The 17,824-nt window shown below is 44.5% G+C and overlaps 1 protein-coding gene across 7 annotated transcripts in view; it reads left to right on the top strand.

Moving 5' to 3' along the window:
- PPP2R5C (protein phosphatase 2 regulatory subunit B'gamma) overlaps positions 1–17,824 on the top strand; it is a 137,415-nt gene that overhangs the window by 34,030 nt on the left and 85,561 nt on the right. For 2 of the 7 annotated variants that reach the window (XM_052659387.1, XM_052659389.1), the window contains exon 1: positions 7,397–7,544. The exons of the other annotated variants lie outside the window; for them this stretch is intronic. In XM_052659387.1, the coding sequence (XP_052515347.1) occupies positions 7,451–7,544 (94 nt within the window). In that variant the 5' untranslated portion in view covers positions 7,397–7,450. Of the gene's footprint in view, positions 1–7,396; positions 7,545–17,824 lie in introns of those variants that run through there. 7 annotated transcript variants of the gene reach the window in all.

Consider the following 17,824-nt stretch of genomic DNA (forward strand, 5'->3'; position numbering starts at 1 on the left):
ACTCCTATTTAAACCTCCCATCCTTGGGCAGTACGATGCTCGCTTTTGCCTCCGTGCTGGACAGATGCGCTGGGAGCTATAGTCTTTCTGCCCACTTGGCGGTTCTGCAGGGAGCTCTGCACTGAGCCCGGAAAGGTGCCTTTCTCGAAGTCAGCTCAAGCCCTCTGCAGGGCAAGAAAAGCTGTCATGGGAATGTCCAGAAGCCAGGCTGGAGGGCACCATGGGGGGCGGGGGGCTGGGCACCAACAGGATGGGGGGTGGCTGGGCAGGGGCTCTGCACTCGGTGGGGGGACCTGTCCCTCTCCAGGTGGTCAGTGGCATACCCCTCTTAGCTCTGCGCTACAGGGACAAGCTGGTGCGGGAGCTTGGCAGGATCAGAATCAGGCATCACTGCTTGATTCGTGCCTTTGTGCAGTGAGTGTGCTCAGTGTGGTCCTGGGGCTGCCGGAAGACAGCCAGTGGCCCAGGACGGGGAGAGGAAGGATTCCCGGAGGGGGCTAGTCCAGACAGGGATGCCGTCGGCGTCTCTGCCCTCACACTGAGCCCCAGGGCTGAGACCCTGCTCTTCAAGCGCTTCAGTGCCCACTGCCCCTTCCCTGGGATGGCCGAGCACGTGCGGGTGGATCCCACCTCGGGGGTGGCTTCATCCTCCTGGGCACTCCCCCCAACATCGGTGGCATCGGCGCCTCCACAAAGCCGAGGAGGTGGGGGGATCACAGACGTGCCCCCGCCCCTTGACAAGTGAGGAAAGAAGGACCAGCCTGGGGTTATGGAGGGTGAGGGCGGCGTCTCCCCAGGCACAGGTGCTGGCTGAGTCCCTGTTTCATCGGGAGGAGAGGGCTCTGGAAGCTGACTGGGCCTCGGAAGCCTAGATGAGTTTGTGGATTCCGTACAAATGTGCAGTCAAAATTTAAGGAGCCCGTAGCTGATTCCTTGAGCTGAGGAGTCGGCATCCTCGTGTTTGTGGTTCAGTTTGTCATGCCTCGTTTAGGCCACTTTTGTGTTTGCTTTTCACATGCTCCATCTCATTTATGTAGCACAGTGATTCTTTTGCGTCATAGTTCCCCTTCTCTGTTCCTCGCCTGTGCCTGAGGGGGCAGCGTTCACTAAGGGAGTCTTCCTGCTGTCACGCCATCTGTGTGTCCTGGGACTTCCCTGGGGGCCCAGTGGTTACGACTCTGTGCGGCCAGTGCAGGGGGCGCAGGCTCGATTCCCGGTTGGGGAACTAAGATCCCACATGGCATGTGGCACAGCCAAAATATAAATAAGATGACAATAAGAATGATCAGCTAATTAAAAAAAAACTCAATATGGCTTTATTTAGTTGTTAATTTTCATGAAATTATTGTGTGCTTATTTTAGCAATACTGAACAATGTAGCGACGTTTCAGAAAGAAAAACTACACGTAGCCATAACACTCCACGGTGATTACCGTTGATATTTTGAGAATGTTTCTTTTTATGTTCATACTATTTCTGAAAACTTATGTACTGCTTTGCTCACTTATTTTTACTTTACAAATCCATAAGTGCTTTTGATAAATGTGTAAAAAATTTCACTGTGTGGGATAATCCCTTTGATGTTAAGGTATTTTCTAGTATTTTAGAATCATAAATTTAAAATGTGATGCTCTCAAAATGAATAAAATACTTTGAATTAACATAGGAGGTGAAAGACTTGTCTGCTGAAAGCCATTGAAGAGGACCACAGTAAATGGAAAACACGTGTGTTCATGGATTGGAAGACTTAGTCTTGTTAAAACCTCTGCACTGCCCAAGAGATCCACAGATCCATTGCAGTCTCAATCAAAATCCTAACAATGCTTTTTCCCAGACATAGAAAAAGACCCATTCTAAAATTCACATGGAATCTCCAGGGATCCTGGATAACCACAGCAATATTGAAAAAGAAGAACAAAATTGGAAGTCTTACATTTCCTGATTTCAAAGCTTACTGCAAAGTTAAGGTAGTCAAATCAGTGTGGTACTGACCTCCTTGGTGGTCCCGTGGTTAGCCCTCTGTGTTCCCAGTGCAGTGGGTCCGGGTTCAATCCCTGGCCAGGGAGTTAGATCCCACATGCCCCAACTAAGAGGTCACATGCTGCAATTAAGACCCAGCACAACCAAATGGATAAATATATATCTATATAAAAACCAAGAAATAGACACCAAGAGTATAAGAGATCAAGAAGTAAGCTGTCACGTACATGCCACATGGTTTTCTAGGATGCCACCACTCTGGGAAAAGGACAGTCTTTTCAAGAGTGGTGCTGAAAAAAATGGATATCCACATGCAAAAGAATGAAACTGGACCCTTATTTTATACCGAACCTAAAAATTTTACAGTGGATCAAAGACCGAATACTGCCTTAGAGGAAAACATAGAGGAAAGTCTGTCATTAGACTTACCAGTGATATCTCAGACGCAACTCGAGAGCACAGGCAAGGAAAGCAGAAGTAGATAAATCGGACTACCTCAGAATTTAAAACTGTGCAGCAAAGGACACAACCAGCAAAATGAAAAGGCAACCCATGAAATGGGAAGAAGGATTTCAAAATCGTCTATCTGAAGAGGGATTAATATCCAAAACTTATAAAGAACTCCTGCGACTCAACAACGAGAAAACAACCCAATTTAAAAATGTGCAAAGAACTTGAGTAGACATTTCTCCAAAGGAGATACAGAAATAGCCAATAAGCACAAGAAAACATGACTAATATCTCTCATCATTAGGAAAATGCACATCAAAACCAGTGAGATACCATTTAACACCCGCTAGGATGGCTGCTATCAGAAAAACAGAAAATAGCCAGTGTTGGTAAGGATGTGGAGAAATTGGAACCCTTGTGCACTGCTGGTGAGAATGTAAAAAAAGGCTGCCACTTCGGCCCCCTGATGTGCAGAGCTGACTCACTGGAAAAGACCCTGATGCTGGGAAAGATTGAGGGCAGGAGGAGAAGTGGGTGACAGAGTATGAGATGGTTGGATGCCATCACTGACTCAATGGACATGAGTTCGAGCAAGCTTCAGGAGATGGTGAAGGACGGGAGCCTGGCATGCCGCAGTCCATGGGGTCACACAGAGTCGGACATGACTGAGCAACAACAGCAGTGTGGAAAACAGCATGGCAGTTCCTCTAAAGCTAAAAATAGAATTACCATAATTTTTGGAGAATATACCCCAAAAAAATTGAAAGCAGAGACTTAGACATTTGTATATTCATATTACAGCAGCTTTATTCACAACAGCCAAAAGGCAGACACAGCCTGTGTCTATCAAGGGATCAATAGAACAAAATGTGGTATATCCCTGCGATAGAGTATTGTCCAGTCTTCAAAAGGGAAGAAATTCTGGCACATGATGCAACACAGCAGAACCTTAAGGACATTACACTGAGTGAAATAATCCAGTCACCAAAGAACAAAAGCTGCACAGTCTCACTTGTATTAAACATCAGGTACCCGGAGTCATCATAGTCATGGAGACCGAACGCGCAGGGGCCGAGGGGAGGGGGCTGGGGTGGAAGTGCTTAACAGGGGCAGACCTCCTATCCTGCAAGAGGAACCAAGTTCCGGGGCTGGACGGTGGCGATGCTAGCACATCACGATGAATGTGCTTCTGCCACTGAGAGCGCGACGCTCTGAAATGGCAAAGACGGTAAATCTCATGTGTGCGCGTGCAGCCGCTTCAGTCGGGTCCCGTTCTTTGCGATCCTAAGGACTCCAGCCTGCCAGGCTTCTCTGCCCATGGGATACTCCAGGGAAGAATACTGGAGTGGGCTGCTGTGCCCTCCTGCAGGGGATCTTCCCAACCCAAGCTCAAATCCATGTCTCGTTACATCTCTCGCATTGCAGGTAGGTTCTTTACCACTAGCCCCACCTGAGAAGGACTTGAGCACAAATTTTTTAATAACTATTTTTTTTTAAACTTGATGCTCACTCATGGCTACTACATTTCTGGAATAGACTCCCAGAAGTTAAATTACTTAAAGAATCTTTACATATTGCCAAATTTTATTGCTGAGCCTTATTTTCCCAAAGGATCAGTACAATTTATAGATTTGTTGTCCAGGTTACAACATGCCTTTACCAGTATTAATTATAATCTTTAAAATTATTGCTGATTTGACAGATGAATACTTTTCTTCATACACAGATGAGATGGTTAGATGGCATCACCGATTCAACGGACATGAGTCTGAGCAAGCTCCGGGAGACGGTGAAGGATGGGGAAGCCTGGTGTGCTGCAGTCCATGGGGTCCCAAGGAGTTGGACACAACTGAGCAACTGAACAGCAACAGCTGGTCAGTTATAGTTCTCTTGCAAACTGGACCATTTGACCTCTGAGGTCTTAGTTTTTTCTGATTATGGTCGTTGTTGTTCAGTCGCTCAGTCGTGTCCGAGTCTCCGTGACCCCGTGGAGTGCAATGCACCAGGCCTCTCTGTCTCTGTCTCCCAGAGCTTGCCCAATTTTTTCAAGTAAATTATAGTATATTATTAACTTCTTATAATTATAGCATTTATATTTCCTTTTGATTTTTGGAGGGAATATATAGAAATTTTGTAAATATTTTAATGAGAGGAATATCCCCTAAGCATTGTCTGGTGTCTTTTAATTATCCTTTTCTAGCTTGAGAATCGATAGTCACTTCCCTTTTCTTCTCAACACTGGGGATTTGACGGCGGGGCTGATTTGATTTTTTTTTTTTTTAATTTAACTGCTTTTTTTTTTTTTAATTTTTTGACCCATCTATTTTATTTTGGTGTGAGGTGAAGACTTAGATTTTTGTCCACATGTAACCGATAGTTATCTGGATAATCTTCACCTTTCCATGGCTCTGCGCTTCCTTCTTTAATCAGATGTTACACTTGTATAACTACACTCACTGTGTCAGGGGCTGTTGCTTTCTGTCCCAAGACCTGTCTCCAGACTACATCACACTGTCCTCAGTTCATAAACTTTATAGTTGGCAGGACCTGCTTTTCTCATAAGTACTGTTCTCATTCTTCATGCTTTTTATTTTTCCAAGTGAACTTTAGAATTACCCAGAAAAATAAGACGCCTCCTCTGAATTTTGAATGGAATTGCTTTAAAACTATAAATCAGTTTGGGGAAATGTTAGCATCAGTTTATTTATCATATGTGTGCTTCCAGTCCAGAAACATACCTTATCTTTATTTGTTCAAGTCTTTTTTTTTTCTTTCTCCATATTATTTGTTTGTTTGCTTATTTATATTTTAGACTCTTATTTCACCAGTGATTTTCAGATCACAGACTTCAAGTTCTTTAAAGAGCTACTTCATATGCATAAGGCTTCAAAAGAGCATGGGGGAAAATCACTAATAAAGTTGAGATCTTTTGATCCAAGATCATTAGGAAAAATACATCAAGAAGTGTCTTCCCTTTTTCTTTGACTTTAATCTGTATATTTCATATAAAGATTCTAGGAGTCTTTCCCTGCTATTTCTGCATTCCACTCATCAGCACGGTCTTAGGACAGGCATATTTCCCCTTCTCATCTCATATGAAATATTAAACTGTTTGAGAACAAATCACTGTCTCTTTAGGGTATAGATCTGCATTAAGCATCTGCTTTCTGACCCCTGGGGAAGTCCCCTGCAAGCCTGGATCCTGGCTGCACTTGAGTCTGAGTTCATCTGAGTACGGTGACAGTAAGTCCTCGGAGAGCCATCCTCTCGCATCTGATAGACTCAGAGGGTCAGCAGCCAGGATCTGAATTCACAGCACCTGCCTCAGAGCACCAGCTGTTCAGAGAGCAGAGGAGCCAGGCAGGTGGGCGGCAGGTGGGCTCAGGTGGGGAGAGCCCACTCCCATGACACCCATTCCCCGTTGCTTGCTATAAGTGAATTCATGGCCCGGCTTTGGGGTCCAGCAGCGTCCTTCAGCTCTGTGGATGAGGGGCCAGGGTAGGATTTGGTGTGCTTTTATTTGCGTATTTTTTAATGGCTATTGATCCACACAGTAAAATACTGCCTTTTCACTTAGTGTGGGGGCACCTAATCAGCACCCCTGAGCGACTACAGTTCATGTGCTGGTTGAAATGGGGTGCGTGCCAGCCCACAGGGGTAGCTGCAAACCCTAGCCCATTTCTCACCGTTGTGAATCATGTCTAGAAACCAAAGGGCTTTTTGGTTCTTGTTCACAAACTGGGGAAAGTGGGGATGGCAGGAGTTGTGTGAGAACTTATAAAGCGAGAAGACATGGTTTGGACAGACTTAGCTGTGTGTGTGTGTGTGTGGAGTGAGGAATTTTTTTGGATAGACTTAGTTGTATGTGTGTGTGTGTGGAGTGAGGAATTTTTTTCAGTTCTGCCTGGCACAGAGACTTTTCTTATAGCATATTCACTTTCATTTGGAGCTAGTAATAACCTTATTGTAGGGAATCATCTCGCCAGCACACACATACACCCCTCCCCAGGATACTCTGATTCAGAAATGATGTCCTTTCTTGGAGCAGCTTTTTATATTAACCTTTTTTGAAGATAGGAGACTAAGAGCTGAATAACAGCTTTTAATACTAGCCCCATAAAAAGAAGGGAAATATCTTTTTTAATTAAAACATTTTAATTTAAACAAAATGAGAAATAAAGTGGCATGTTGACCCTTTTTTAAGGTATAAAAATAAACACCTACATTTTATTTTATGACTTTAATTTTCACAGCCAGGTGGTATAAATACCTTTAATTTATAGCACTTTCTAGCTATTGCATTTAAAACTTTGATTTTTCCATGTAATTTTTAAACTGAATTTTTCCAATTAAAAAAAATTAGACCCTGAGGGAAAAAAAAAACACTGTTTGAGGATTATTAGTTCATAACTTGGTAGTAGGAAAGGGTGATAGAACAAGAGTCCAAACTAATGAATTGAGATTGTGTAATATTTAAAGCCATTTGCATTTAAAAAAATAGGTTGCCCAAATGCTAAATATGATACAGATATTAAAGTAATTAGAAAACAGGAGGTGGCCAGGTGGGTATAAAGTACCGGTGAATCTGGGGTACCAGATAAATGTGCAAATTTAAAGTTCACGTAGACACATATGCATACTTTTTTTTTTTTCTTTTCGGTGGCTTTCTCAGAATCATTTGTTTATAGTCTGGCTGGAGTTGTGGCCTCAGTCCTGCCCCTTGAGAGATGGGATCTTTGCCTAAAAGTTAGTGAGAAATGAAGACTGAGAAAGCCAAAAACTGTCCAGGCTTCTCACACACACTGACAGCCAAACAGAGCGCTCTTTCCATTTGCAGTTTTTTTAGTGTCATTTTAAGTTGCAGCTTCTGGCCAATCAGCGAGCCCCGTGCCTGCTGACATCACGAAGCAGCCAGTTCCCTCCAGCTGCAGAGAGCTTCAGTTTGCCTTTTTTTTTTAAACTAAAATGGAGGCTGGTTTCTTGCCTTAAGGAGTACATTGCCTTTCCCGCTGAAGTCTAGATGTTGACATGTAATAAAGCGGGCAGCAGGATGGTGGTGGATGCGGCCAACTCCAATGGGCCTTTCCAGCCCGTGGCCCTTCTCCATATTCGAGGTAAGTTATTGTGTGTTTCACTGAAACGGAACCTTCTGTGGTTAGTTAATAAATGGCCATTGTGCTTCAGATAAGAAAAGCAGGAAGTCCTTTCTAGCAGAATTCACCCCGTTTCGCGGCAGACCTAACCGGAGGAGGCTGGGTGTGTCACTGCAGTTTGGCATTTTACGAACTACTTACAGAATTTGAGTCTTGAGAGAGGCCTTGCATGCATAGTTCAAAGCTGGTTTTTCTGCTTTCTGCTCGTTCTCCCATCCCCCTTTCAGAGCCGTGCTGATGTCAAAGGATGTGAAGTCACTGCCCGGGGAAGGCGTTGGGTGGGGGTAGGAAGGAGAGGCGGGCGGCACGCCTGGCCTGGCCAAGTTGTCCGTGCGCAGAGTTTCTGTTACAGATGCGTTGCTTGATTAACACCCCGAAGGTTTCAGCGGGGACACATCCCTGAATTAGAGGTAAACTGCAGTCAGAAAATATGCAGGAACGACCAGAAAAGAACTTCCCTTTTTAAAAGGATCATTTTCGTCCTTGCCATGGAGCCTAAAAGAGAAATACACTTGTGCTTTGAAATACTGAAATCCATTGTGGGTCATAATTTCTGAGCTGTTAGCCTTTTTATGGGATAGGAGCAGACACTTTGCATTTAAATAGGCTCTGTATTGACATTTGCCCTAAAAATTTTAAGTGGCAGCAAGTTTTCAATGTGTGTATAGATCACTTTTAATACAGTTTGCCAGTCATACTTTATACAAAATTTGAATTCCGAATTTAGCTTAAAATTTATACAAAACTTAGCTTAAAAACACAATTACCACAGTAAATTGATAATTATATTAAAACATAGGTATCAGGATAATTGTATACTTTTTCTTAAGCATTTAAAAATGTTTCTTATTCAAATTTTTTGTTCATATTTGGGTGAAATAGAAAATGATAGTTATGCAAGCTTCATCAAATCACTTTAAAATGTATATAATATCACAGCTCTGTCCTAACAGAACAGTTTTAACTGTCAGGACCCGTGCTAAGGAAGGGTTGGGGCAAGATCTCCAGGTGACTAATAGTCTGTATGACTAAAATGCCAGGCAAGATTTTTCAGATCCTAGGGTGTACCCAGGGAAGGAAGATGAAACTACATGAATACCCAGTCTGTTGGAATAAGAGAGGGGTTGCCTTTTCTCTCCAAACCCTCTGTAATGAAGCTGGTGGCAATTAACGTCCACAGTGACCAAACCTGTAGGTCACTTTGTTTTGCGGTGCAACCAGGAAAGATCAAACGTTAACCACAGTTAGCACTCAGGTGTTTTAGCTGCAGGAGCCAAACTGGCTAAAACAAAATGATTGTGTTTCTATTTAAGTTCTTAAGCAGGGACTGATTGAGGTAGTAATAAGAAAATTTTATTGCACGTGAAACGTTTATTTTTAAACTTTTAAGGTATCTTCTAATAAATAACAGATTTTTTTTTTTAGCTTGAGTTTAATGTACCTTTTTTTTTAGCTATGAATTTATTCCAAACTGGAATATTTGATTTTATATCTTATACCACATTGATTTTTTTTGTTGTTTAATTCTAAGACTTTACTGTGACCAATCTGGGTTTTTCGTGGGGTTGGTTTTTTTTTTGTTTTTTGCTGTTGGTTGAATTGTTGGTTGTTCTCTAATTGTGAGGGGGAAAAGTAGTGAAGTGTACTAACTTACAGGAGACTTGAGTTTTTAAGAAGGAATAACCGGTAGTAAAACTTAACTTCTGGTTCAAACGGTGAACTAGTTAAAACTTGAAAAACGCTTGATTTACTCACAAGCACTTTTGAGAGCAAGCACATTCATGAATGGTTTAGCAAAATTTATTTTTACTGTATTGGCTTTTAGAGTCTTGATCAGTTTCATCTCCACTTAGCCTCTCCTCTGTGTGTCCAGTGCTGAGGGTCCTTCCCCAGAGGGCTCGATGGTCTACTGGAGGGACCCACACAGGGGCCCCAGGGCAGGAGGGCACGGGAGCTGAGTCTGGGCGGGTGTGGGAAAGCGAGCGGGGGCCTGATATCTCCTGCTGCTGGGAGGGAGCCGGCAGCCCTGGGGCTCACCTCCGACTCCACTCCCCCGTGCGTTTAGAGAAGAGGGGTCTTCCCCACAGAGGGAAAAGAACAGCCCGCGGCAACCAGCCTGTAAGTGGTAGGGCCAGAATCCCAACCCAGGCAGTTGTGTTGTTTTGTATGGAATTTTTCATTAATTCATTTTAAAATAGAAAGTTTGGCTGTTTGTAGAACCTTTTGCCACAGGATTCTAGAAATAGTAGTGTTTTTCCCCCAACATTTTATCAATATCCATCTGTTTCACTGGCCTCTGATGTATGACAGTTTTGGGGCCTAGGATTCATTTCTTCATTCATTTTGCAAATACTTGAGTCCCTATCACCTCGTGCCAAGCAGGTTCGTAATTTGGAGTATGAAGCAAGCACCATGGCCCAGCTTTCAGAGCTTACGGTCCATAAACAATGCAGTTCCTGGATTGGTTAGTAGCCCCAGTTGGCTTGACACTCATCTCCTATTACGTAGCCTAGAGTTTGTGATCAATGTAGTGAATTAGCATGTCCTAAGTGTGACCGGAGAAGGCAATGGCACCCCACTCCAGTTCTCTTGCATGGAAAATCCCATGGGTGGAGGAGCCTGGTAGGCTGCAGTCCATGGGGTCGCACAGAGTCGGACATGACTGAGCGACTCCACTTTCACTTTTCACTTTCATGCATTGGAGAAAGCAATGGCAACCCACTCCAGTGTTCTTGCCTGGAGAATCCCAGGGACAGGGGAGCCTGGTGGGCTGCCGTCTATGGGGTCGCACAGAGTCGGACACGACTGAAGCGACTTAGCAGCAGCAGCAAGAAGTGTGACAGGAACATGTTGTTGAAACTTAGCCTAAATTTTTCTGTCTGGAGAAGAAGCAGCGTCACCTGGAACTTGGTGGCTGTAAATTTAGCTTGATGACTTAAATCCTGTCCTCCCAGGGCCGACCAGGAGACCTGTCTGTGGTGGCGGGAATGTCCTCTGTGCTGGCCACCGCAGCAGCCCTCGGTCACAGGTGACTGCTGAAACCTCAAAATGTGGCTAGTGCAACTGAGAGGTGGAATGGTTAATTTTATTTCGTTTTGGCTATTTGACATTTATTTAAATAGACCCGTGTCTAGTGGCTGTTGTATTGGACAGCACAGTTCTAGACTGGGATCGACAGACTCTTTCAGGAAAAGCTGGAGAGTCAATGTTTTTGGCCGTGAAAGCAGCCACAGATAGGAATGACCGTGTTCCAATAAAGCTTTATTTACAAAAACAGGGGGCTGGCCAGATTTGGCCCATGGGACACAGTTTGCCTCCCCAGCCCCCAACCCCACCACCAGTCAAGACTTTTCCTTGAATTTTAATTGCCGGTTAAGCATAGTAAGATGTCTGTCACTTCCAGAGCCAGGTTTAAGGCAAGAATAGCTGTGCCAAAAAAGATGCTGATGGTCAGAAAGGAAGATCTGCTGTCCATCCGGATCCAGCTGGGTTTTATTCCGGCCTCAGGAAAGCCATTATGTGCTCTGATCTGAGAGTCGGTTGCCGAGTCCAGTCCCTGAAAGACTGATGGGTCGCCAAGGCCTGGTGGGGAGCTGGGGAGCAAATTGTTCTTTTTGTGTAAAACCCCTTTTTCTTGGGGAATGGAAGTCTGATTGTAGGAAAAGTCTGTCTTCTCACAAGTGTTCCTGAGTCACCGATTCGAGGAAAGGTGTTTACCTTTCCAATAGAAACTTCGAGAAGAATGATCCAGGGGCAGTGTGGAGGTCGAGGCCCAGGGCTTCCTTTCTGCCTCAGCCCACCTGATGGCTTAGCCCGTGCTGCTGAGCCCCACTGCACACGCGTACACGGGCTTCCAGGCGTGGGGCGCTCCTGCGTGGCTGAAGCCAGTAAACGTCGTGAGGGCGGCTGCCCCGCGCTGTCCTCACCCCCCAGAATTAGGAAGGAAATCGGGTCATTGACTACGGAAAGTGAAAGCACACCCCCCCCCCCCCAAAAGACCTCACCAGTGACTCTCTCTCTCCAAATAGAGAGAACCAGACCCAGGGAGTTTATTGTGTAGCTGTCCCTCTCTGTGAAGCGACTTTTTAGAAGCACACCTTGAAAGCTACCTGGAGTGAGCCTCTACGTAAAGTCATCATTCCTGCCAGCGAGGAATGAGGAAAGTAACCAGAGTAACAAAGAGCTCTCTGGGGGGTGGTGTGTGTTTATGTAAAGCCCACACACCTTTTGTTAATTAGTCTTATCTGAACTGATCATATTTTTTTCATTAAAAGATGCTAATTATGTAGAAGAATAAGTAGGTATGGTTAGTAGTCAGGAAAAGGGTGCTTTGCATCTAGGAACGGTGCAAGTCCTCCCAGGCACAGCCATTTGGGGTGCACCGCACCCTATTTCCATACGTCAGGTACCCCCACGGGGCGTTCTCCCCCGGGCCAATGACCTGCCAGATGCGACAAGCTTTTGTGAACACTGACTTGTTCTTCCCAGCCCTGCTGCCTGGGAGGTGTCTGGGACGTCCTTGACACTCTTCCCCAAGGTCACCAGCCTGTAAGTCCCAAGTCCTCTGTCCTGGCCCTCCACCAGCTCCACGACCCCAGGCCACTGCTGGTGGTTCTCCCAGAGGAAACACAGCCATGTGTATCATCTTCTGGTATTTCCTTTTGGCCTTTTTTGGAGACCCAGCTAGAGCAATCTTTGGGGGGCTTTGGATTTCCAAGTGATCAGATAGGATAAGGCACCCTTCCATCAGCTCAGGTCCTGGCCACACAGAACATCTCAGACCAGAGGCTGGGGCGTGGGCCAGTGCAGGCAGGGGCATGCAAACCCCTGCCCCATCTCCCCCCATCTGCTTCCAGACAAGGCCTGCCTCACCTCCTCTTCCCTGTCAGATGGAAAAGGACCATCAAGGATGCGGAGAACTCCCAAGCCTGGGCTGGTTTCTCTCACTAACGTACTTAAGGAAAAGTCTTGCTTATTCATCTTGTAGAGACATTGACTCACGTGCGCAAGGACAAACTGCAACAGCCAGAAAAATCTGATTTTGTTTTAGGCCCTTGAATTATTCATAAATCAAAAATCCTTCTAGTTGAAAAGAAAAACGCAAGAGATGTAACAGTCAAACATAGTGAATGACTCTGTATCAGATGTTTGTTCTAAAGACAAAACAAAATCAAACCTGCAGAAGACATTGGTGTGGCTGTTGTGGAATTTTCTATGGAATTACCGTTAGTTTCAAAGGGATTCTGATTTGTAGGAACTTTCCTCATCCTTAGGAATTGCAGATGGAAGTATTTAAATTCGGGTGAAGTATCATGATCGCTGCACCTTACTTCAAACAGCAAAGAGAAAAGTAACTGCAAAGCAAATATGCTCATATCCCTAGTTGTTGAATCTAGGGAAGTGGGTATATAGGTATACAAGTGTATACAAGGAATACAAGTATTCGCCTTCCATGTAGGTTTAAACTTCCTCATAATGTTTGAAATGTCTTTAAAATGTTCTGCTTTAGAAAAAAATGTGCAAAGGACATATAATTACTTAGAAATTGTTTCCTAAGCAGTGAGCAGTGGCCTTTCATATTCAAGCTTGGGCCTTTCTTCCGTTTTCCCTTTTACTCCCTTGCTAACAAATGAGTGGCCCGTGGTGAAATGATGAGGCAGGGGCATGGTCATTTCGGGTGGGCTGGGGCTGAGACCCTGTAGCCCAGCGCCTCGCGGGTGGGTTCCCTGACAGCCACACCATCTTAGCGAACAGTGTTTTGCGAGGTGTACACCTTTTTTTTTATGTTTATTGGCATTTTTATTGGTCTTTTAAAATGTAACAGTTTAAAGCACACTCTCAGGTAAAAGCAAAGTTCCCTCTGAACTTGACAGGCGCGGTGCTCAGTGGTTAAAGGCAGGGTTCAGAAGTCACGGGGGTCCCCACCGTGGGTTAGCTGAGCCATTTCAGGCAAGCTCACTCATTTCCCTGCCAGAAATGGGAAAGAAATGGGGGCTTGTCAAAGGATCTACCTGTCTGGATTTTATGAGGGTCAGTTAAATGAGTGAATGCGTGTGAAACACTTCACACGGCGCCGAGTGCTGTGAGCCCGCGGGCCGTGTTCGTGGCTGCCGCGGCTGTCCTCTTTTCTAGGTCGTGGTGGTGACTTAAAGCCCAGGCCTTAACCACAGCTTATGTTATTTTCCTGCCTCCCTGTTGCCTGTACCTGCTCCTCTGTCTCTATCTGCTCTCTCTCCCTCCCTCGTTTACCAAGCCTCTCTTCCTGCAATTTGCTTGTCGTTTCACCACCTGGAGGAAGTCGGTGTCACTGATGACCCTGCAGCGTGTGCCCTGTTCTGCTTGTGGATCGCGTACAGAATTGCCTCATCAGGCGACCCTCGGATGACCATCAGCCACTCCGTTCGGCATGTACTGATGACCCCCATTCAGACTTCTTGCTCTCAGGGGTCCAGCCTGTAACAGGAAATCAGCATTTAATACAGCCCTCTCCTCACCCCATTTTTAACTCTTTTGAAGAAAGCCAGTTTAGCATAAGATGTATAAGGGATTCTCCTTTAAGAAGTTAGCAATTTTGTCTGTGGTTAGTCCCAAATAGGACAACAGTTCATTGTTTTTAAACGCAGATGTTGCTTTCTGATGCGTTAGTAATTTGACTTCCGAAAGTTTACTGTCATATGGTCAAATCCCATTATGTTAGAATTCCTGAACTCCTTTTTTGTGTGGGGATTTTTAAATTAGGATAGTATTTGATGGGACTTCCCTAAGTGGCCCCGTGGTTAAGGCTCCGGCACTTCAGATGCACCGGACGCAAATTCAGTCCCTGGTTGGAACTATTGGGTTGGCTAGAAAGTTCCTTCAATTTTAAGGTTAAAAAATAAACCTTTCATTTTTACCAAAAAGTTTATTGAACAGCCCATTTTGTTCCACTGCCTTCTGCCATTTTTCAGGCAACTTCATAGTTCCGTCTTCCCAAAACATTTTATCTTTTTGAGCAGAGAACTGTCCCAGGTGCCCTTTACAGTCTTTCAGGGAATCAAAGTTTTTCCCATTAAGAGAATTTTGTAAAGGTTGAAATAAACAGAACATCCAAAGGTGCAATGTCTGGTTAACACGGCTGATGAATCAGAACTCCAGCCAAGCTGTCACAATTTTTGCCTGATCATCAAAGCAACGTGTAGTCTTGTTGCGTTATTCTCATGGAAGATAAGGATGCATTTTCTGTTGACTGATAGACACTTTTCATGTCAAGTGCTGCTTTCAGCTGCTCTCCCTGGGAGCGATACCTGTTGGGATCAGTCATTTGGTTTTCCAGAAGGAACTCATACTAGAGGACTCCCTTCCAGTTCCACTGTGTACACAATGTCACTTTCTTTGGATGAAGACCGGTACCTTTGGGGTGGCTCACGGTGGCTCATTTCGCTTGTTCTGCAACCTCTTCCATTCCGCATCATCATACAGTATCCGCTTTTCACCACCCATCACAATTTGTTTTAAAAACAGAACATTTTTTGTGACGTTTAGCAGAGTTCCATGAGGAAATATGGTCAAGGTTTTTCCCACCCCCTCCTGCTTTGCTTACGTGGAACCCAAACATCAAAGCGATTAACATAACCAAACTGGTGCAGATGATTTCCAGTGGCTGATTTGGATATTTTGAGTATGTCGGCTATCTCCTGTGGCATATAATGTTGATTGTTCTCAATTAATTTCTCGATTTGGTCACTGTCAACTTCAACTGGTCTGCCCGACCAAGGAGCATTGTCCAGCGAGAAACCTCCAGCACGAAACTTCACAAACCGCTTTTGACATATTCCATCAGTCACAGCACCTTCTCCATACACTGCACAAGTCGTTTTTTTTTTTACATGTCAGTTGCGTTTTTACCTTTCTTGAAATAATAAAGCATAATATGCTGAAAATGTTGCTTTTTCTCTTCCATCTTCAGTGGCTGCTACAAATAGCTACACAATCCACCAGTTTTGATGTTCCGGTTTTTTTTGTTTTTTTTTTTTGACTCATGCTGATATGACAGCTGTCACAATCCAATTGAACAAAATTGTTTCGAATGAAGTAAAAGGCAACTAAGTGCTACAAGAAGCATCTTACGGAAAAAAACCGAAGAACTTTTTGGCCCATCCACATGCCACACCCCCAAAAAAAAAGACAGTATTTGAACCAACTGAGATCCAAACTATAACCTTGTACCTTACTGTTTCAAGTTTTACTATTGTAGTATTTCTAATAGAACTTGAGTTGTTAACACCTGTTTGATTAACCTTTACAGTCTCTGCTTTGTCATTAATGCATGTGAACTTCATTTGAATTTTTGTCTGCTTGCTGTGTTATTCACTAGCAATGTGTTCTAATTATGATAGTTCAACTTATAAAGTTATGAGCACAGTAATGTTTCCTAAGGAACAAGCCCAGTTTTCCTACATTGCTGGTCCTTTGTGCTTGGTAACTTCAAGGAGGAAGAAGAGGCGGGGACCAGAGAGGCACTGTGTATGTTCGTAGACCATTTTGGCATATATACAACCAGAAGTTGTTCTTCTCTCCTGGTAGTAGGAGCTTCTCCAGGGGTGGCGTATGATAACATTGTATTCACAACTCTGCAGGTGTCCTCAGTGTTTGCATAAAGCAGTGGTCAGTGGGCCCCTGGAGTCCCTGAGATGCTCTCAAGGGAGCTGCAAGGTCACAGTGGTCTCCAGTATTGCAGGCAGATTCTTTTACCATCTGAGCCACCAGGGAAGCCCTTTCTCAAGAATACAACAGCCTTTTTTTTTTTTTTTTTTTTGCCTCTTTCACTGTGTGGCCGTTTGCCCTGATGGTGCAAAGGCGGTGATGGGTAAAATAGCTCCTTTTGCAGAGCAGGCCATGGTGTCCAGCTGGAGACCACCATGTACCCCACCATGTCACACAAATCTGACCCAAGACTATCCTTGATGAAGCATGAAATGGTTAGTTTTATTAGATCTCAGCTTTCGCTCACACACCTTTTAATAACATTCTGTGGATGACACAGAGTTCACATGGAGCCCGCAGGCGCGCTGCGGTGCTGTGATGGTCTCCAGGAATAGTGCGCAGCTGTGTGAGTTGCGACCTGAACTGGCCTTTTTTCAGGAACATTATTTTTACTTGGAAGAACAAGAGACAGACGAATTGGGTTAGTAAGACCTGAATATTTGACACACGCTTTCTCGATAGTGAAGTGAAAGTGAAAGTCACTCAGTCCTGTCCGACTCTTTGCGACCCCATGGACTATACAGTCCATGGAATTCTCCAGGTCAGAATACTGGAGTGGGTAGCCTTTCCCTCCTCCAGGGGATCTTCCCGACCCAGGGATCAAACCTAGGTCCCCCGCATTGCAGGCGGATTCTTTACCAGCTGAGCCACCAGAGAAGCCCATTCTCGAAAAGGAATAAAGGAAGCCTGTCAGTTCAGGTAACAACAGTGACACTATTAGTTGCCCAGGATAAAACTCGAACTTGTAAGCAAACGTTTGAATTTTGGGAAACTGCTAGCATGAGCTTGACAGCTCCCGGTGCTGACGACTTCTGATGATACTGACAAATGGGGCTTCTTGATCTGAACGACGGAAGAGCTGCATGACTGCACACCAGCATATTCAGAGATGCTGCAGACACTCGTGGGCAGGAGAGGCGTTCAAAGTGCAGGACACACCACAGGGTTTGATGTCACTGAAACATCATCAGTATGGTTTCATATTCCACATTGCAGCTAAGCTTTCAGAAACTACCGCTTTTTGAACATTAGCGTAGACTTAAAGAAGAATAACCACAGTTTTTTTAAATGTCATTGAAATACCTCCCTTTTCCACCTAAACATGCGGTGAAGGCTGGACTTCTTTTTGTATACTTCAACCAAAATACCATATCGGACAACAATATAGAGGCAGAAATGCGGGTCTGCCTGTCTTCTATTAAGTCGGACTTTATAAAGAGAGAAGCAAAAATAAAACAGTGTCGTTTTTCTTGCTGTTTTTTAATACAGGTATTTTCACGATATTTCAGCTAACATGCAATGAGCCTGTTACCTTAAGTGAATCAGTCAGTACGCATTTTAAACCCTCTCTAATTTGGTATCATTAAGTAGAATCCTTGTGATCCACGCTCTTCAGGGACCTCCAGACTGTTTTTAGAGGACATGATTCTGACACCAAAAACAATTGAAAACTCTTGGCCCAAGAAAGCTCTGTAGCATGAGCTGGACTTGCTGGACCC

This window comes from Budorcas taxicolor, chromosome 21, assembly GCF_023091745.1.
Source record: "Budorcas taxicolor isolate Tak-1 chromosome 21, Takin1.1, whole genome shotgun sequence".
Taxonomy (NCBI): Eukaryota; Metazoa; Chordata; class Mammalia; order Artiodactyla; family Bovidae; genus Budorcas; species Budorcas taxicolor.